This window comes from Oreochromis niloticus, linkage group LG1, assembly GCF_001858045.2.
Source record: "Oreochromis niloticus isolate F11D_XX linkage group LG1, O_niloticus_UMD_NMBU, whole genome shotgun sequence".
Lineage (NCBI taxonomy): Eukaryota > Metazoa > Chordata > Actinopteri > Cichliformes > Cichlidae > Oreochromis > Oreochromis niloticus.
In genome coordinates this window covers 11,504,158-11,525,678 of record NC_031965.2, presented here as the reverse complement: position 1 = coordinate 11,525,678, position 21,521 = coordinate 11,504,158, and the positions used below count along the sequence as shown (strand labels likewise).

At 39.8% G+C, this 21,521-nt stretch overlaps 1 protein-coding gene across 1 annotated transcript in view; it reads left to right on the top strand.

Moving 5' to 3' along the window:
- Positions 1-17,520, top strand: part of itga11a (integrin, alpha 11a) — a 51,177-nt gene extending 33,657 nt beyond the window's left edge. The window contains exons 14-30 of the mRNA XM_013274712.3: positions 271-474; positions 1,416-1,546; positions 1,703-1,869; positions 3,652-3,791; positions 4,035-4,145; positions 4,495-4,580; positions 4,698-4,908; positions 5,069-5,167; positions 9,005-9,081; positions 9,253-9,336; positions 9,598-9,688; positions 9,774-9,887; positions 11,047-11,130; positions 11,231-11,341; positions 11,473-11,568; positions 12,250-12,363; positions 16,223-17,520. Coding sequence (XP_013130166.1) covers positions 271-474; positions 1,416-1,546; positions 1,703-1,869; positions 3,652-3,791; positions 4,035-4,145; positions 4,495-4,580; positions 4,698-4,908; positions 5,069-5,167; positions 9,005-9,081; positions 9,253-9,336; positions 9,598-9,688; positions 9,774-9,887; positions 11,047-11,130; positions 11,231-11,341; positions 11,473-11,568; positions 12,250-12,363; positions 16,223-16,300 — 1,998 coding nt within the window. The 3' untranslated portion in view covers positions 16,301-17,520. The remainder of the gene's footprint in view (positions 1-270; positions 475-1,415; positions 1,547-1,702; positions 1,870-3,651; positions 3,792-4,034; positions 4,146-4,494; positions 4,581-4,697; positions 4,909-5,068; positions 5,168-9,004; positions 9,082-9,252; positions 9,337-9,597; positions 9,689-9,773; positions 9,888-11,046; positions 11,131-11,230; positions 11,342-11,472; positions 11,569-12,249; positions 12,364-16,222) is intronic.
- Positions 17,521-21,521: the final 4,001 nt, after the last annotated feature.

Below are 21,521 nucleotides of genomic sequence, written 5' to 3'. Positions count from 1 at the left end.
TCACTAACTCTGTTTATTGTAGCTGATTTTTTTGGGGGGGTGAGCAGCCAGATCCCCCACTATGGGAATCCCCACTAATGCTAATGTCTATTTATCAACACCAGTAACAAAGTGGATAGTCACGAATGTTTGTGTGAATAAAAACAAACTGTTAAAATTCTCCCCCATGGGACAGTAGCCTCTAGATATTTATGTGTGGGAACCAAGAAAGAAACAAGACCACTGTATTAGGAGTAACAATTACAACTGTCATTTTTTCCTCCCCCTCAGAATCGTTTCTTCCTTGAAGGATCGTTGGAAATTCACAACGGTGTCCAGAACGCTCGCTTTGGCTCTTCACTTGCTCCTGTCCCTGATCTGAATGGTGATGGGTTCAATGACTTGGTGGTGGGAGCTCCACTGGAAGATGAGCATAAAGGAGCCATTTATATTTTCTTTAGCCAACAAAACAGAATACTACGCAAATATAAACAGGTAGGTGGTGTGGTGCATTACACTGTAACACATACATGTAAACTTTCCCAAAGCTGGCCAGCCGTGGATTTACGTAACCTGTTAAAGTCTTTATTCTTCCTACTCGTAACAGCTTAGATGAATGCAAATATGCAACAAGTAGTATTGTAAAACTGTCAAACCTGTATTAAAAGATGGATTAAAAGCAAGTTTAACGGAGGGGTTAAAAGCTGAGAGACATGGTGGCACAGTATGTTTACATGTTGTCCCTGTGTGTGTGTGGGTTCTCCGCACAGTACAAAAATGTGGGGTTGGTAGCCACAGGTGTGAATTTTTTTCACACCTGTGTCTGTCTCTGTGTTAGCCCAGTGACAGACTGACAGGTTGTACCTGGCGTATGACAGCTGGGCTAGGCTCAAACTCCCCCCAGCAACCCTGAATTAAGTGAATGACGATGGATGGATAGACAGATGGGTTAAAATCTACTTTATCTTAGTAGGTGAAATCAGCTTACAACATGTACTGTAAGCTAATTATTATGAGTGACCCTTCTGCAATTTCTGGATTTATTAAATACTCCTATGCTATTAAAGGACCAGTTTGTAAAATTTATTGGTGTCTAGCAGTACGGTTCCCAACTGAAATCAAGCGAAATCAACTTTCCATTAGAAAACAAGTAAAAGCCTGTTTTTAGAGCCAGTGTTTGGTTTGTCTGTTCAGAGATACTGTAGAAAAAATGGCAGTAACATAGAAGACTCCATGGAAGAGGACTGCTTATTTTGTAGGTAACAAAGACAAAATTTGCAGGAAATATTCACTCTAATAAAAACCAAACCCCTCAAACACTGGAGCTTTGCAAAAAGTTTGTTTTCATTTGCAAAATTGTATATATGGGTGCAATGAATTTTAAGCAGGTTATTGTAAGCATTGGTTGTTGCCACTGTGAACTGTGTTTGTTTTAGAGAATAGCAGCTGCAGATTTGGCTCCTGGCCTGCAGTACTTTGGCCGCAGTATCCATGGCGTAATGGACATGAACGATGATGGTTTAGTGGACCTAGCTGTAGGTTCCCTCGGTGCTGCTGTTCTACTTTGGTCAGTATTTATAAAAAAATAAATAAAATAGACATTGCAGTTATTCCTATAAATTTATTTTGGCAATTAATTCAAGATTTTCATGATCATTAGTTTTGCATTTCAACTGCAATTTTTAAAAGTCTGTCATCTGTCACGCCCTCTATGCCCTCACAGGTCCCAGAGCATTGTTCGTATTTATACCACTGTGAGGTTTGAGCCCAGTAAGATCAACATCTTTGTGAAAGACTGCCAGAGAGGTGGCAAAGACGTGACCTGCATGTCAGCCATTGTATGTTTCAACATCACAGCCAGGACAGCCATTTCTCCCACACAGGAAATTGGTAAGCCAGCAAAAATAATCCACTGCAAAGTTCTCTAGTTCTTCCACATGACAAGATTGGCACTTGGCAAGGTGAATAAAACTACTTATTGCCCACCCTAGAATACTGACAGGTTACAAAAAAGATTTATAAAAGAAAAAAAACACAAACTTGTTTCACAGTAGAGCACTCAGTTTTAGATTTTGAGGAAAAAAAGATGTATACCCTAGTGGCTCTGGATATTATCACGTCATTATCATATCATTTTCTCTGATGTAGAACAATATTCATGTATATTTTGGATCCATAGTTACTTAATAGTTCAGCAACTTGGATATTTGTACAAGACAAGATGAAATATAACCGGTTTCAAGTGAAAAAAGGCAATTTATGTATGCATATATTTATATATCTTTCATGTCCTTGCTTCAATGCACTTTTCAGCATATGGCTGCCCATAAAAACTCCTTTTACTTGTAGTGGTGCCAAAGTAAAATGTTTCTTTTCTAGCATAAGAGGTTCTGATCTCACTGTTGTTCCTCTGCCAAAGCTAATGTTGCTGCCTTCAAAAAACCACCGTATCTGAGCGACTGTGGCGCTATCAAATGTTCCTTTTCGTGTGCGAGCGCTGTCAGGAATGCATCTGGAAGTTTATCTCTGCTCGGCTGCATTCGGCTTCCTCAAAATAGAGAGATTTGTTTGATGGTGGTGAAAGCTCCCAGATAACTCAAGTCTGCAAAAATGTGCTGTGCCACCAAAAGCAACCCACATGCATTTAAGTGCAGTGTTTTTTTCAGCTCGCAGTTTGTTTTAATAGCTATCATGGCGGGGTCCAGTTTCACAGTGAAGCAGGGCTCAGTGGCGGAGGAAGGAGAGGTGTAGTGGAGCATGTTCAGAGTTAACCTCTTGACCCCGTGGCATCTTTATCATATCTATCATATGTGCCAAAACAGAGGAGAGGAGGAACAGAGGGAGGTAACTTACCCTTCATGGTTGCATACAGTGGAACACGTTTATTTAATTTTCCTTTCATTGTCGTGTCTGGGTAGTAATGGATGGCAGATGTGCTGCTGTTTGTGAAATCTCTGTGGTCTGTTGCATAAAATGATTTTTTTTTTCAGCCATTCATTTTTATGCAAATATCTATTCAGAGTGTCTTATAGCGAGCTCTTTAAACAGACAGACTGACTAAAGAATTCCTCTACAGGAATTCTGCGAAAGTACTGCGTTGCTATGTATCTCAACACTTTTTCAGAGTGGAAAAGTACAAGTTAAAGACTGATGATGAAAAATTGCTTTGGAACTTGCAGCTCTCCTCATCTAAAGAGGAAAAACGTTTACTGGTAATTGCAATGTGGTGAAAAGGACAGAAAAAGTTCCAAATGTCATATCCGTTATCTGCACGGATCTTTTGTGCGTAACATATTGAGATCTCTGCAGCTCTGTCAGCTTCTCTAGCTGACCTCAAACATAACACATGCATGAGTTTAGCCTTGGTAGATTTTTCCTCATGCCATGAAAGCCTCTGAAACAATGCGGTTTGGAAATGAGTCAGTACTGAGGCCAAAGGGTTTGGATTCTTATATGTGTTGGTCACACATGTAGCGTATGTTAAGAGCCAAGCTGATATTGCATTGCAGTGCTACAATGATGTCATTCACCATGTCCTTTTGCTGCCATTTATCAATTACTCTGTACTAACATAAGTAAGAACAGAAGCCTGTCTGTCTTAAAAACACAAACAGGATTTTTCACGGTTTCATATAGAAATGTAATATCTTAATCCTTCCCACAACCCACTAGGGATCAAGTACAATGTCTCTATCGCGGAGAAACGTTACAATCCTCGGGCAATGTTGGATAACCCGAATAAGATGCAGCCTCAAAACTTGACCCTCCTTCCGGGAGAAGAGACCTGCGAACACATCTACTTTCACGTCATGGTGAGATTCGGTTTTAATGTTATTTTGGTTGCTTTTCTTCTCACAAATCATTTCATAATCAAAACAGTTCTGGCAGAATCGCTCACAAAATATCACTATGGATGTTAGTCACTGGCTAAAATCTAAAACATACATGTATAAACTTGTTTAAAGCAAAACATAGATATTTGAGTGTCACAGACAAAGTGTTATAATACAGAAAATCTGCTGGTTAATTTCTAAAAAATAACATTTTTACATTAGGAAACGACCGACTACGCCAGACCCATAGTGTTCACTGTACAAGTGGCACTACAAGATCCAGAAAACGCACCAGTTCTAGATGACAGCTGGCCTACTGTGGTGAAGACTGAGGTAAGAGACAATCTGACCATGTCCTATATTTCAACATGCACATAATATGCTCAGCTACATAGCTATTCTAGCTTTGCATGAAGCATTGTTCAAAGAGGTTTGGACAGCAGGTGGATGAGGCTTTTCAGAGCTGTATGCCTGTAAAGAAAAATATCTCCAACCAAGTAGTTCGAGCAGTAGATGTTTAACACATATACTGACCTCGATATTTAGATAATTTGGCCATGATTAATATGAGCCTCCTGAGAAAGAGAATACAACAAAAAACGAGGGAAATCAATCATCATCTGGGTAAAATATGAAGCAGCAGTAGTTCTGTGATGTAAAAAGATCTCGTCTCTTTGGTAAGCTGCCCTTTTGGAACGGCTGTGACGAGGACGATCGCTGCATCCCTGACCTGGCGCTGCAGAGCATGAATGACCTGATGACTCCAAAGTAGGTATACGCATATTCATCACCATGCTTACGGTCGCACAGTCGGACAAATTTTATTTGCACACTTGCAACGAGTAAATAAATAATGCGATGCCTTCCTTCCTCGCTGCCTCCCAGACAGTTCTGTGCACAGTCCGTACAGTCTCGTGGTGCCTTCTGTCGCCGTCAAAGCGAAGGGGAGACGGAGGGATCTCTGAGGGTGCTAGAGGCAACCAGGCGGAGGATGGTGGTGGATGTTCGGCTGGAGAACAAAGGAGAGAACGCATACAACGCTCGCCTCAACATCACCTACACACCCAATCTGCACTTTTCTAGCCTCATTGTCAAGGTGTGTTATCATGACCTTAAACTCTTCATGTGGTTTATCAGGACAGATGTTCTCAAATAGCCTAAAAGGTCTACGTTACTCCAAAGAGTCCGAGGTTTAACCATCAGGTTAGACGAAGTAAATTCTACATTTATGACTAGCAGTGACATTTTTCATTCAGGACAACTCGGACATCAAAATAGAGTGCTACAGCCAGGACAAACTGAGGAATGAGAAGCTCTGCAATGTCAGCGCACCCTTCATGAGGGCCAAAACACAGGTGAGTTAACCATGTTTCTTTACGTAATTCATATATGTCGTTGTGACTTTTTAATAAGATAAGATAAGGCTTATTGTCATTGGCAGCAAAAGGATATATTGGATTCATTGCCATCAGAGATTTAACTAAAAAAACATCTCAGGTTGATAAGCTGTAACTTTTTATTATATTATAATGTTTTAGGTGTTTTTGAAGAGGTGTCTGGAAAAGCATAAAGCTGATGCAATGCTTTTCCAGCCCAGTGAAATTCATCCGTATGCCAGTTTTCATACCAATTCCCAAATAAGATTAGTTGGTGCCACTGGAGAAAATTGATGCAAAACACCAGTATAAAGTAATTGATCATTCGAGAAGAAACTAAAGTCTTGCTCCTCGTCTGGGCTCTGATTTCAGGCTTTAGAAATCTGAGAGAACTCAAACCCCTATGTCAAAACAGAAATCAGCATTAATTTTCTTTCAGTGTCTCTGCCTGTGCTCATCAACTTGTATTTGCTTAGAAGAGAAGGGGTGGAGATGCCAGATGTTGGCTCTGTATGTTCTGCCTGTTTTGGTCTTCTCCAGATTTTTCAGCCAACTGCAGCTTTAATATGTTTCATCCAGACTTTTAACTCTGCCACAACATGTTTATGAGTAGAGTATCGCCTTCAGAAAGCACATTTATACGTAATAATAAACATAGTTCCCCAGACCTGTCCCGTATTAAACCTGAATGCGTCATTGTTCATGCATACTGCGAGCACGACGTGCATTGAGGACCACGTACACGTGCTGCAACTTTATTGGGTACACCTGTTCCAGTGCTCGTTAATGCAAATATCTGAGCAACCAGTGAAGTGGCAGCAGCTCAGTTAACAAATATCAAATACACCAACCTGACATGCTAATGTTTCAGCCCTATACCTTTCATCATATCATATTGCATATATTCATCAGTGCTCTGATGAATGCCACAAGCCTGAAACATTAACATGACTGTTGGCATGGACTTAAGTGACTTTGAATGTGACATGCTTGAAGTTGTTAGAGGGGCTGGTCCTAAGTATTTCAGAAACTGCTGATCTACTGGGATTTTCCCACACAGCCATCTCTAGGGTTTACAGAGAAAAAGAGAAAATATGTGTCAGCCAGCAGCAGTTCTCAGGGTGAAAATCCCATGTTGATGCCAGAGGTCAGAGGACAAAGGCCTGTATAAACACGACAGAAACTCAAACAACCACTTGTTATAATCAATGTATGGAGAAGAGCATGCACAACACCTTGAACCTTGGAACAGACGAACAGAAGACCACACAGTGTGCGCCACCCCTTTCAGCTAAGAACACCAAGTGGATGCCACAAGTCACACAGGCTCAACAAAACTGGACAGCAGGAGATTGGGAAAATATTGCCTGGTCTTTTTTCTGCTGCAACATTCAGATGGTTGACTCAGAATTTGGTCTAAACAACTTGAAAACATGAATCCATCCTCCTTGTATCAGCATGTTCACTGTACTGAAGTGGCCTCCGCAGCATGTTTGAGATGTGCTGGAACGGGAGATTCTCATCTTAAATGTGCTTGTTTACCTACATGATTATCCACCCACCGAATCCAACTAAGAAAGCAAAGCAGCAGGGATAGTACCTGGATCAAAGTACCTGGACTACTTTGACATCATGTTGTTTTTTTATATGTAAAGAATGAAATTCCACAATGTAAAAAAGAGAGCGCATTGTCATTTGGAGGAAAACATACCAGTGTTATGGAAAAACCTGCAATATGGAGATTCTAGGACACCATTCAAAGCTTATCCGTTGTCGTCACTCATGATGACAGTGACTTCTCGTGTTTTAGAGGTATTTTCTTAAAGGTTAAAGTAGCTGTCCCTAATATGGACAAACAAATCAGCCAGTCTGGACCCCTCTTCTTCTTTTCAGTATAAAAACATCAGATTTAATTGTTATTGCATTAGGAAGATGCATCTTAGCAACGGGGTAAACACAACAGATAAGACTTGCTCTTCTCTCAGCATTATTCAGGTGAGACTGAACGAAAGACACCGAGATGCATTTCTTCTTCCTCATCTGTTAGTGATTCTCACATTCATTTCTGCTGTACAAAGCTTTTCCACAGGCTTATAAAGTCAACAATATTTATGAGGCTGTGCACTTTCCGGGGTATTTTACAGCAAGGCATTACTTTTTATTTTTAGGAGGGTGATCTTTGTGTTGACTTTGATAGGGATGACACTGGTCGTACATCAGTCAGTGCAATTAAAAGCTGTTATCCCTTTTTTAAATGTGTTTTTCATTGACATCTGAACAATAGTCTTTCAGCTTTCTATACTGACACGAAGTCTGCTGACTAATAATGCAGGAATGAAGGACTGAAGGTGACTGAAAGAGTTCATGAAATGTCCTAACCATGTGATTATCGCAAACAATGGTGATCTCCTGGGCAACAAGTAAACCCAAATTTCTATGTAATGCTCCCAAACAACTGAACCAAGCAGACCTGGTCACCCTTTAGAGCTCACTAAGTGATTCATACCCACTCATTGACCCTGAACAGCATCCAGAGCCACAAAACTGATGTGCTCTGGTCGAGAGCCTTTTCAGAATGTGGCACAGAGTTAAACAAGGCTGATTGTACACCAGTGCCACTGCCAAGCCAGCCCAAACCACCGTGGAGCTGAAGGAAAGTGGGAACTTCGGTGCAAGCTTTTTAAATTAGCCAGTTATCACGCTTGTTTGGATCTTACCAGCTGATTGTGACCCGTGTAAAACAAGTTTGTTCAGTAAACTTTACAACCAACAGCGACAAGACGTCTAAAAATCGATTCCTTTTGCACGTGATCGTGGAAGCAAATGTGTTTTTAGGTTTTGTGGATGTATGCAGAGAGAAGGGTTCTAGTTACTAGCGGTTTGACGACTGACAACGAATGTGGCCTAAGGAGGCAGACAGACTGAAGAAACACAGAGGAGGAAGAGGAGAAACATGCACTGTTTGAATTTCTGTGTTCAGCTATGCAGATGCACGAACATTCTCCAACCATGGGCAATCATGCCCTCAAAACCCAGAACAACTGTATGTGTGCATGTGTGTTTGCGCGTGTCTGGATTCCTATGTTTGTGTTTCATCCAGCCATCCTTCTAGAGAAACAGCGGGCTGAAGTCAAGGTTAACCATTCTTCCCCATGTTATGCGATAGGACTAACAAAGGAGGACAGGGATCATTTTCCACATCTGGGATAAGATGATACGCAACGAGATCATTATATTTGTGCTAAATCTGTGGTTGCTTCGAGAATGAGTCCATCTATATGGAAGAGGGAAGTTGGAGTAAACCTCGTTATGCATTCCTTCAGGATTTCATTACGCCATGGAGGACTGTAAACAATGCTCAGCTAAACTCTGCTCTCCTAGATCTGCATTCTGCTGCCAATCAAGCTTCCTTTGCAGACTTGGGTTCCAATTTTGATACATACCCATTACCTTCTCTGTTTCTGGCTGTCTCCTTTTTACTGCTCTGCTTTTATTTTGCCCTGAATCTGGCTTCCACTGGAAGTTTTGAGTGAGTGAATGTGTGTGTATGTAGTGGACATAGTCTTCAACTGAGGGGAAATTCCCAGGCTCTCTTTAAGCAGCAACAACTGTGCAAGCAGCTGCCTGGGGTCAAAGCCGGGAATTATAGTAGGTTATTGCGGACTTGACTTCTTTTGCGTCCTTTATTCTAGGAATGCTCTATAGCATAGCATCTGGAGTGCTTTAGAGTTTTGTTATAGCCAAATGAAATATAATTTAGGAAAAGCAATAAATGGGTAGTGTGTGCTTCTAATCTCTACTTCCTCTTCTTTGTAGGTAACATTTCGCCTGGAGTTCGAATTCAGTCGCACTACCTTCCTTGATCATCTCCGGGTTATCCTGGAGGCCAACAGGTATGGACATCACTTTATATCTATTGACATCCCAATTATTTTTTGCTTTGCATGTAGACAAATGTTCTGTGTTTTAATGATCAACAAAGATATTTAAAAATAATACAAGGATAAGCGTCTCGCTGTAAGATCATCACTTCTATTTGTTGAATATTTTTGTCTTTTCAACAGTGACGGTGAAGAAAATAGCAAAGCCGATAATTTCAATGATATCTATTACTCGCTGAAGTACGAGGCAGACCTTCTCTTCACCAGGTTAGTCAGCTTTCGGGGTGTGGGTGTTGTTGTAGTTGTAGTTGTTTTGTTTTTTACCAAACAATACATTCTGTTGAGCTGATTTGGGAAGCGAGGAATTTAGAAGTGCAGTTGGCTAGAACAAACTGTGTTGGCATAATCTGGAAGATACTGAATGTAACTGTGGGGGAAATTAGATGCTAGTAGTGCAGCTGGAATGGGAACTTTATGTTAATTGTTTGCTTGTTTATTTATTTACTTTTTCTTCATTTACTTTGACAGGGATTCTAATCCGACTCGATATGAAATCAAACCAGAGCTGTCACTGGAGGAGCCAGGCATCATCGGTCCTCCTTTCAACTTCACCTTCCAAGTGAGATCAGTTCTATCACCACCATGAGTTTAATTCAAACTGCAGCTGGGAAATAGTTTACACGATTCCCCCTGTTGTGCCTTAGATCCAGAATCTTGGATACTTTCCGGTAAAGGATTTGCAGCTGAACATCGAGATCCCAGAAATGACAAAAAACGGCAACCAGCTCCTGCAGATATCCGACTTCCATATTGACCAGGTGTGTGCAGAGCTTCACACTTACTGTCAGTTAATACAAAAACAGAACATGAAGGACATGTGGCAAATTTTTTTATATTATAGCACTCCATGGTGTGATAACAGACGCTTACAGTGGCTAATATTAACACGCTGCATAAAAGATGCCTTACAGACAATTAGCAGCGTAACTGCTAGAGTGGCTAGGACTAAATCATTTGTTACTCTAAGCCTTGACATAATGTAATCAGTGAGATTTTGGCACTTTGGAGCTGACGAGCTGCCACTTGGGTTTCAGTCAGTTTCCTTTCCACCTATGCTGCTTTTTGCTTTTTTACTTTTTTGTGTTTACCCTGTATCATCAGTTGGTACTTGCAATTGTTCTGCTAAAAATCACATAAATATCAGCAGTAAATAACAACAGAAGAGCAGTGGTGGTATTGCTACTGTTTAGGGGAAAGATTGTTTGGTTTGAACTGAGCAGACCTGTTCTACTATTGAAGTTCATCATTTCTGAAAAGTTTTTCTGGAATAATACAGATTCACAGGTTCTGTAAATAAGTCTTCTTAAAACTTTGGACAAGGTCAGCTTGCTGAAACTCTTAACATGTTCGAGTCTGGAGGTTCAGCCTGTGACGTTTTGAATTGGGAGTGACCAGAGTGGACAGGATTAGAAATGAGAAGGGCAGCTCAGGTTGAGCCATTTGGAGATAAAGTAATAGAGGCAAGGCTGAGACGGTTGGGACGTATACAGATGAGGGAGGGTAGATATGTTGGACAAAGGATGATGAAGATGGAGCTGCCAGGCAGGAAGAAAAGAAGAAGACTAGAGAGAAGATTAAAGGATGTAGCGAAGGAGGACATGCAGAGTGTTGGTGTGACAGAGGAGGATGTGGGGACAGGGTGAGATGGAAGCTGTGGACTCCCCTAAAGGGAGCAGCCAAAAGAAGAAGGACAGAGTCAGCTTGGCAGACTAACCTCAGATACACAGTGTCCAAACCTAATCACATGTTATCAGTGCATTACATTTACTTTACATTAATTACTGAACAATAATCATTCTTTTTAGTAACATGATCTAATAAACTCCAGCTTATCAGCATATTATTTCACTGCTTTTCTGGAAACATAACATTTTATTGCACTAAGAGGAATTTCTTGCCCCCCATGTCACACCTCAGAGAGATGGTACGCACTGTTTACCACCTCAGCATGTGGCACAGAGCAGGGCATCACCTGAAGACCTGTCACGCTTCTCCAGCTTGGTAAAGTCAATAAAACCTCTCAAATTCTTTCCCAGATAAAAGTTTAATACTCAACTTGTTTTCTTTTAACTTTTTTTTTTCGATCTGCTTCTTCCCACAGAACCAATCCAACACACTAACTCTTCCAATTCAATGCACAGTCAATGTGGCTTACTACAGAGACGTTGCCTTTAGAATCACTGGAGCACTTAGAATAGATACCTTACACGCGGTGAGCTTAAACCTGATCACAGGCTGCATGAATTATTATTTATCACTTTTTACAAAACTTTGGCTCTGCAGTGCTTTCAGCTGTGTCATCTGTTTGTTAAAAGCGCCCGCTTGTTTTGATTTCCTCTCCAGCTGAAGTTTAAAATCCTGGAACTGGTGACCAGTGCATCAGTGGAGCTCCCCTCCTCCAGCCCCATGTTTTTACATGAAGAGAGGCCTGTCAGACATGTGAGTTGGCAACAACCAGTGCTCTAAATTACTTCTGTCCTCGTCTGGATTTTATTCTTACCATGTGCCCGGTTCTCGAGATCAGCTGTTGAAATTTATTTCAGTAGACTTTAAGTATTCAAATAGTGTCTCGTATGTAATGTTACCATTCATGGAAAACTAAGAAGAAGAAAAAAACACATTTTTCATCAAGCACCTCTTTTGTTAAAAAATGAAAAAGAAAACAACAAAGTTTCTGCTTCAGCTGAGCTCATGAGCACAGACCTGAAACAGTGAATAATCACACTGTAAATGTTAGTATTGGAGCACTCATGCTGTGTGGTGCTTAGGGACCGAAAGGACCAGCGGCACAACATGTATGAGTCAGGACTCAAACACTAATCTTTGCTGCCATCTATTGGTCATTAAAACGGTCAGACACTATTATCATGTTTTTTTAAACAGACTGTAAAAGGTGAATGGATGTACTTGATCAGTCTGTGAAAACGTTTTTTTAAGCAGAACTTTTTTTCAGCCCTTTATCAAAATTCATGAATTGTCATTGTGCTATTCTGCAAAAATCATATTTATTTAAACTTATATATTTAAGCCAAAACTACCATTTATCGCTGCCTGTGTGTACAATTCAGTCTGCGTGCTTAAGAGAAAACAAATTTTATGTGTTGTCATCTTGTCCAACAGATAATACTGGAGATCAGGAAGGAGGGAGATTACAGAATTCCTACTTGGATTATCATTGGAAGCACGCTGGGAGGACTCTTATTGTTAGCCCTGCTCAGTCTCGCTCTATGGAAAGTAAGTTACGTTTTGCAGTTTTTTAGTTAGCTTAATAAAAGCTATTGAGTTATTAGAGGTATTTATCTAAATACCCACTTTTAGTCACTGACGAGTGACAATTTGGGGGGCTATAGCATGTGATTCCCAGCATTTTCATGATGATAATCCTGGAAAAAAAACACACTCACTGGGATTAAAATGTTTCCTTAAAGCATAAAGCCTCCCAAACAGTTGATTCTGTTCATCTGGACGTAGCGTTTTAAGTGGGAGAAATATTTTGTCACTCATCCACGTGACTTCTTCAGTCTCAGCTGACTGCAGGTTTCCCCAACCTTATAAACAGCACATTTGCACAATAACTGAAACTAGCACCACTGGCGAACAATGAGCTGTGAGGTCAGTTTCTTCATTAATATGCAAATTGCCATGACTGTTTACAAGGTTGGTCAAAACCTGCAGTCAGCTCATTTTTCTACTACCTCATCTGCCTTACGCTCTGTAAATGTGAGCTATGGTCAGATGGTTGTTGTAGTGTAGGTTTAGACTGCCATCATGTGGCTGAGAATAAGATATTGCCTTTAAATAAGAGTCTGACAGAAATGCTTTAGATATGTACCAAAACTGTGTAAAATGCCAGATTCTTCCATTTCTTGACTCTTGTCTGCATGTTTTCTATTTATTTCATATTGCTGCAAAAATAATGAAGCGGCTGTATTATATCCATCACCTGGATCCTTTACTGTCAAGTAAAGGTCAAGCCAGCAATAAAGGCAGCCTCATATTTATGCTCAACACAGGATGCATTGACAGAAATGAAGAATCTGTCTGAATATGTGGAATTGCGCTTTTTGTTTTGCTTGTATGTGTTTGTGAGCGTGTATTCATATCTTTGTGGGGACCAACAGCCCTTATGGGGACCAAAATCCTGGTCCCCAGAAGTTTGAAGGCATATTTTTAGACTCAAAATGACGGTAAGGGTTAGGGTTAGGTATCCATTTTTCTTGGTTTGGGTTAGGGTAAGGGGCTAATGAGAACATAATGTTAATTAGATGTCCCCACAACATATGAATACCCAACGTGTGTATGTGTGTGATTGGGGGAGGGGGTTTACTGGCTGAAATGCTTACATTTACAAGAAGCTGCTAGTCTCCCATCATATATTACAAATCTGTTTAAAAGCACGCCCTTATTTTAATTTTGTGGTATTTCTACACACAAGAAAATCATCAATCTAGCACACCAGCGTCAGTGCTTATATTAATATAATTAAATAGGGAAGGTCATCTTTTACACAAGATCTCCTGATGTATTGTTTCATGGGGAAAAGGGTAAGTCAGTTTGAACCGAAGCATCTGCCTCATGTTTTTGTATCATATTAAAATGTAAAAATGTATTGTGTGTTATTTATTTAGGTTTTTCAGGGGGAAGAAAAATGTCACTGATGATGCAGAAATTTAAAAAAAAATCGCAAAATCACATGTATCAAATATGATCCACTAGATGTTAAAAAGCTAAATGATATATAGTGATAGTGATAAATATAGCGATAGTCACCATGAGGTTTGATTTTTAGCAGATATCTAAAGGATCTGATGAACTGTCATGATATCTGGGCAGGCTGTAGCTGGGGATTCCAGTACACACACACACACACACACACACACACACACACATTGACTTAACCTCGATTTATCAGCATTGTGGTTTTAATCTTCCCCAGCATATACCTGACCTCAAACATACCCCGAGGGTACAGACTGGACTTTGTTTTTACTTTGGGTTTAAATATTAACTTTGGATTTATTCTAAAGATATTTTTATTTCTGATCATCCCCATACTCTCTTTAACTTTCACATGCCTCTATATTTGGGTAGCTCCGGCATCCTAAATTCCTTTACTGCTGATAAATTTTCTGCTTTTAATTTATTTCCATCCCCTTATAACAATGTTGAGCTCTCACTGAATCATTTTAACGATAACTGTCTTTCTATTTTAGATAAGTCTGTCCTGTTTGACTGAGATTAGCTCCTGAAACTCTTCTCCTTGGATAAATGACGGCATTAAAGCGTTCTTGTTGAAAAAGTTGAGCACTTGTGGAGATCAAGTCGTCTACGCATTCATCTCCTTCATTTAAAGGATCTTTCAGTGTTTTTTAACGCTTCAGGGAGAGATGCGAGAGCTGCTGGTTTTTCATACCTGGTTTCAAAGAGCAGAGGTAATCCTGTGATGGTATTCAACACTGTATTAGTGAAATTGGTATTCCTGCGCCACCTGCTGTGCCTGTTTTTTCAAATGAATCTCAAAATTCACATTTATTGCTAAGATTTTAGAAAAGGTTGTGCCTAAGCAGCTTACAGCTGTCTTGGACAAATACAGCAGCCTTGATCATTTCCATTCTGGCTTTTCCAGAGCTTATTCCACACAAACGGCTCTTCTGGGAGTCTCCAGAGACATCTTGATGTGACACAGGACAATCTTCTGTTTAACCGATGTTGGACTTGATCTTTGGCTTTAATACTGTTGATCGTCGCGTTGAGATTGGCAGGCTGAGACACTGTGTGGGTGTATCGAGGTCTGCTTTGGAGTGGTCTCTTCAAATCTGTCTGAAAGATCCTTATCTGTGGCTGCTTCTAATTTCAGGTCATTTTCCACTTCTCTTGCTTACTGTGTAGCACACTGTTGGGCCTGTACTGTTTCTGTTGTATCTACTCCTTCTTCAGCACGTTTTCAGCACTTTTAAGGACATTTCTTATCATTGCCGTGCAGACGATATTCAGTCGTATATCTTTTAAGCCCCGAGATGTTTCTGAGCTGCACATCTTGCATCTAGAATCTATTAAAACTTGGATGGCTGACATTTTTCTCCAATTTAACGAAGAGAAAACAGAAGTTTGTGCCCCTGACAGATTTGTGCCTAAGGTAATGGAAACTCCAGGTACCCTTCCTACATTTTCTACCTTGAAAGTGTAACTTGTGACTCAGCCTTCACTTTGGATGCTCGCGTTTAATCTCCGGTTCGCGCTTGCTGTTGTCACTTAAGAAATATCTCCAAGTTGAGTTCCATTGTGTCACACTTTGAATTGGAAATTGTTATTTGGACCTTCATGTCTGGATTATTGATTCACTTTGTTCACTTGTCTTAACAAAACCTCCTTGGAATGTCTGCAGGTTGTTCAGAATGCTGCTGCGAGGCTTCTGACTAAAGTCTACGAACTGCTCATGTGTCACACAGTTGCTAATTCAGTTGCACTGGATCCCCATTAATGCCACTTTAAGATTCTGGTTATGACCTTTAGAGCTATTCATGGGCAAGCACCATACAATAGTGAACTTTTGTGTCCATATATCCGCAGTGCGTTCCTGACGTCACATGATCTCGATCTGCTGGTTTTATGCAAGACTGAGAACTAAAGGCAAAAGAGTTTTTGTGGTCCACAGACTCCAGAGCTCTCTACCATTCTTGTTGTGAATCACTTTATGAGATTTATCTTGAAAGCTGCTCAATAAATAAAATTTTACTTACTTTTATCCTTAGGGGGTGATGACTAATGACCTCGTCTGACTTTACATCTCCTACAGTTTGGTGCCACATAGTGAATGGTAACATGCTATTGGGAGATTAGGAACATAGTCAGCATTTTACATGTTGACTACATCAGTATGTCAGCATTAACATTGTAGCCTCACAGATCTGCAAGCACAGCCGCACACTCTGAAACTTCTTAGCTTTTTCTTAAGTTTGCATAAATTTCAGTTACATTTGCAGTCACAAGGAAGTGATGCAATCTGTGTGCTGCACAGTGCTCGCAATATTTGTAGCACATTTGTGTTTTAAGCATTACTTTTTATCTAACTTATCTCTGCTCTCCCACCCAGCTTGGATTTTTCCAACGGCAAAAGAGAAGAGAAGAGGATGAGCAGGAGGTCAACGGCAAAGTGGCAGAAGAGCGATAACGCAGGCTGAGGGCCCCCAGCAGACACCCTTTCCACAGGGGACCCGACACTCAGGGACCAATCCGCCTCCCCCCACATGCTCCCTACCGCTGCAGTGGCACCGCGTACACAGCTCCACACGATCATTATTGCTGAAGAAAGGCTTTTTCAGTGCACTGGATCTGTCCTGCGCCTCAACCCCTGACCCCCAACAATCAGCACTGTCACACTCACTTAGCATTCCTGCACTGTTGCGACATTAGGGCCTTCTGTGTCTGTCTTCCACTGGCCTGGATGTCATCTCTTCAGAGATCTTGGAGCTCTAATTGCCTCGGTTTCTGGCCGGAGCTCTGGTGGTTTTTCTGTCCGTTTTCTACAGAAGAATAGAGCCACTTTCAGTCGATCTGTTTCAAGATTTTCAGGCCACTATTTGCATTTCAGGCAAATGTTAGCCAGTCATTCTTTTGTCTTTTCCTGATGTGTAGGCTATTTATTTAACTCCTATGGTAAAGTACATGAAAAAAAAAAAAACCTCAAGGGTGTTTTCCCACCCAAAAGCTACAACAAAATGTAAAGCTCTTATACTGTATGTTAAAAATTCCAAGTTTAAGAAATTTTTATCTGCCATGTATTCAGTCAATTTGTGTAATAATTTATGACGACAGAAAACTGAACTAAAGTCACCAGAGAACAAAGAAGATTCATGATGTTTAACTTTTAGAGACTTCTTAATCCTTGGAGAAGAATCCTCTAAATGCATCATCTCTTAAGAGTTTGCTCGTTTTAAGATTAACATCCTGGGAATCATGCAGGGTGATTTTAAAACATTTGATGCACTTTTTACTTTGTATAAAATTAACTTGAATTTTGTAAATAGTCAGTTAGCTTTTTTTATATCCTTTCAGTACTATAATGGTTTTCTGACAGTTTTCAGTGTGGTTCATGGCATTATTTTATTTTTTTTTAAGTTCAGTAAGTCGGCTTTGTTTCACTGAACCTGTTCCAATACGAGACAGCTGCGTGCCTTTTAACATGCACTGCATCAGAGCAAAGGGTGTGCTTATAATATTAATGGGATTTTTTTTATTTACATTTGAAGCAATTCTTAACAGAAATGTAAGTAAACGATAATCAGAAGCCGTAAACATGAGTCCAGCGAATGCACAATGTCTGGAGTTGTTTTCTTTTTGAAGAGGTGTGAAGACCTGTAATATGCCTACAAATAAAACGATATAGGTCTATGAGTGTCTTTTTCACAAGTATCTGAGGGCTTTCAGCTGCATAGAAACAGGCCTCAACAAGCATGATTCCAATTCTTCACATACAGAAAGGAAGAACAGAAGCTGGGATTGACAAATAACAGAGAGAAAAAAGTAAATAGACATCCATCTGTTCATTTTCTTCTGTTCATCCGATTCAGTGCTGCGGGAGCACTGGAGTCTATCACAGTTGTCAAAGGGCAAAAGCCAGGAAGTAGATGGCAGGGCATCAATAGACATATTAAATCTTTTTTCTGAGCTTCACAGTTGAAGGAATATGATCCCGACACAAGGAAAGCCTTTACCAACTTCGCATTAAAACATGTTTTTATTTCCGAGCCTTATAATTAAACCGTTAACGACTAAATGAACAGACTGTTTGCTGTTTGATGTGTTTTGAAACATGACGTGTTTACTGCAGTTTTACTGCTGGAAATAAACCGTCCTCACATTAGTTTAGTAATCAGACACAGTTTTAATATGACCTCTTTACTTCTGCTACCTAAAGAAGCAATGGACAATTTTAACCTTTCACTATGAATAAGATGTAATGGTTATAGAATAATAAGAAAGACAAGTTCATTAAGTTCATCAATACTGTGCAAAAGTCTTTAGTCGCCCCTTGTTTCTTTATATTTTAGCTTCAATGAGTCAGACTTTCATTTTTTTTAAAGTGCTCCTGAGCAATAGTTTTCTGAAAGGCTTTCAGAGTTTTTATTTGTGATGCTGAACAGTGAATCATTCAAGCATTAAAAATGCAGCCAACACAACCAGTGTTGTGTCTACACATAGCAGACAACTCTCTGTTATGTGAACCCATTTTTAAATTGTATCTTTATGCACTTTGTTACTAGCAGCCTGTCACAAAAACATATCATTTGTTCCCATTTCTTTAGCTGAACAAGCAGAAACATGTTAAAGATAACCCAGTTTGTGACAGATATAAAATATTTATTTTTGCACCAACAAGGTGATTTTCAAAGAGCTATTAGCTGAAAACCTGGAATATCTCAGCATGTTGTGCAGTGTGTCCTTATATATTGAGGAAACTGGACAAGTGGAGGTGAAAAGAAGAAATGACAGGCTAAACAATATCTACCACAGGTGAACAGTATCTGACAGTAAGAATTTAAAAAAATGCAGCAAAGACCCAACACAGGGCCTGAGAGATATATTTGACTCTCAGTTGATCCATCTACTCTTCACTGAGGCCTCATGGTCTCAGTGGACAGTAGACGGCTGTCAAAAAGCCATCCTTAAGAAAGGAACAGGGGAAAAAAAAGTCTCGCCTCTCCAGAGCCCGGACCTCAACAATACTTAAGCGGTGTGGGATCATCTTGACAGAGAACAGAACAAAAGGCAGCCAACATCTAAAGAGAGCTTTGAATATCCTTCACGAAGCCTGGAGATCTATTCCTGAAGACTACTTAAAGAAAATAAAGTATTGAAGAATAAAGGTGAAGATACCAAATATTGATTTTCAAGATTTTTAGAACTGTAAAATCTCTGTTTTTACCTTATATAGTATATTTCCATTGGTGTTTGCACATTTTAATGGATGACTGCACCGGCTCCCATTCTCCTAAAATATAAAGAAATCTGGGGTGAATCATGACTTTTGAGCAGTACAATACTTGTGATGAATTCAGGAATAAAGAGCAGTTTGAGAGAATAGAGTTAGAGGACTGTTAGGATTAAAACTGGGGGATTACTCCTCAAGAAATTGCACTTACATGGTGTATACCCAAACCCGAAGGAAATAACTTATGACGCAAAATTCAGTTTTAACATTGGACAGGGACAACTCCAGTATTCAAGAATAAGGGATCATTATAACATCCACAAGTGAAAGCAACAAATCATGCTCTTAAATTGGAGGACCTCACTATTAACTAAAGACAGTAGCATAACCTCAATTTTACCAGACCCTCACAAACTCCAGCAGCCCATGTTTACTGTATTCCTGCTTGATTCAGTCCTGTTTCTTTAAATGTTCATCACTAATGCATAATATCAAGTAGGACAGGTCCTAAAGCCCATGTGAATATAGTTCGCTGTTTCTCTGACTAACAGTGAGAAAACACAAACAGGTAAATATTCACATCAGGGACGCCTGACCAGACTGGCTGAATTCTTTTGCTCGAAGACTATAAAAGTTTTTCATCTCAGTTCCCATAAAGTTGATTAATCATCAAAAACTCAAGAGACCTGGTTATGCTTCTGTGCGTCAGGGGAAATACTGAAAGTCACACATACTGGGGGTTAAAGGGAGCCCAACAACTATATTTTTCAGTTAAAGATAACCTGCTGCTAGCTTCATATTTACTCTTCTCATCTTTGCCAGAAAATGAAGAAGATAGAAGTATCTCCCAAAACAATGACCTATTTCTTTTATCAGCCTAAAGCAGTACTCTGACTAACTCTGTGTTCTACATTCATTAAAGTGTGACTTATCGGATTCCATATTTCCTTTTATGCAATCAAGAAGAAATGCCTTATGGCCAAGTCATTGAAACTCATGTACGTTTTATATATACGTGTGTGTGTGTGTGTGTGTGTGTGTGTGTGTGTGTGTGTGTGTTCTTGAGGGTCCTATGGAGTATCTTTGCTTTTCCCGGGACTGCATTCTTCTGCATGCTTTGGAGCCCTTAAAACCAACTCAGCATCATATAAACACCGCGTCTATCTGACTACTGTTTCTGACCATGCACATCCCTTTATAACCAGTGTAACCATGTTCTGATGGCTGCTTTCAGCAGGATAACACATTAAGCCATGATGAGAAATTCACATCATGGGTTTGCAAATGTGCAGTAACTGTGTGATGCTATCATGTCAATATGAACCAAAATCCCTGAGGAATGTTAAAGCTGTGCCACGGAGAATTAAAGCAGTTCTGAAGGCAAAAGGGGATCGAAGCCAGTACTAGCAAGATGTACCTAATATAGAAGTCAGTAAATTACACAAAATATCAATAAAAAAACAAGCAGGCCAACCAATAACTGAAATTAATAGAATAAAGTAAGAAATTTGCATTTTATTAAACAGCACTGATTGCATAGCCACCTGTTGGTCAGAGCAATTTAAATTCTACAGGTTTCTGCCAGGCTTAGGTGCTGTCAATACATCAAAATAAATTTGAATCTATAAACACAGAAGAATCATTTCAAATGCTTCATATTGACTTAAAAAACATAAATAACTAAATGAATTCTAGAGTGTTTACATCATATTAAGTATTTTGTGATAACAGATTGCATTCAACCAGCGGACGCATGGGCACAATCTGGCATCAAGAGTGCTGCCGTGAAAGCATATTGATCCCCGAGGAGGAAAAGCCGCAATATCTGATAAAGAAAAAGAAAAAAACGACAGAGGTAGCTAAAAGAAAACAGCCTCACAAACACAGCCCAAGGCAAGCAGCAGAATATATTACCATACAATGTAAGTGCGGTTATATTAACATATATTACCACATCCCACTGTAAATGTGGATTAGTAGACAAGAAATATGAAAGTCCGAACATTTTCACGAAAATTAAGTGACTTATTTTTGGTGAAAAAGTGGAAATAGGTGCTCGTTTTTATTCAGTCAAGTACAAAATGTATTAATTGGGGTTTCTTCCTTTTTGCCTGTGGCCACAACAAAGCAAAAATAAACCTTTATTGCAGGAATCATCAAAGGAAACCTGCAAAATGCATGCTTAGTTTGAACAGTTTGCTCAAATCCCAAATGCAAATGAGCACGCGTCAGTTTGCTGAAATGTTTCCTCACAGAAAAAAAAGTGAATTAATAATTCATTGTTATATCAGCGCTTCATTAAATCTTGCTGTCCTGGTAAAGATGATGGCACTCAGAATCTAAAGCCCCCCTGTGGATTGTGATTTTGGACTGTATGAATTCATTTTGACTTGACTAATTAGATTGTCGACACCAAGATTAAAGAGCGTTCATGCTTACAGATTCCCAGCACTCATCAGAG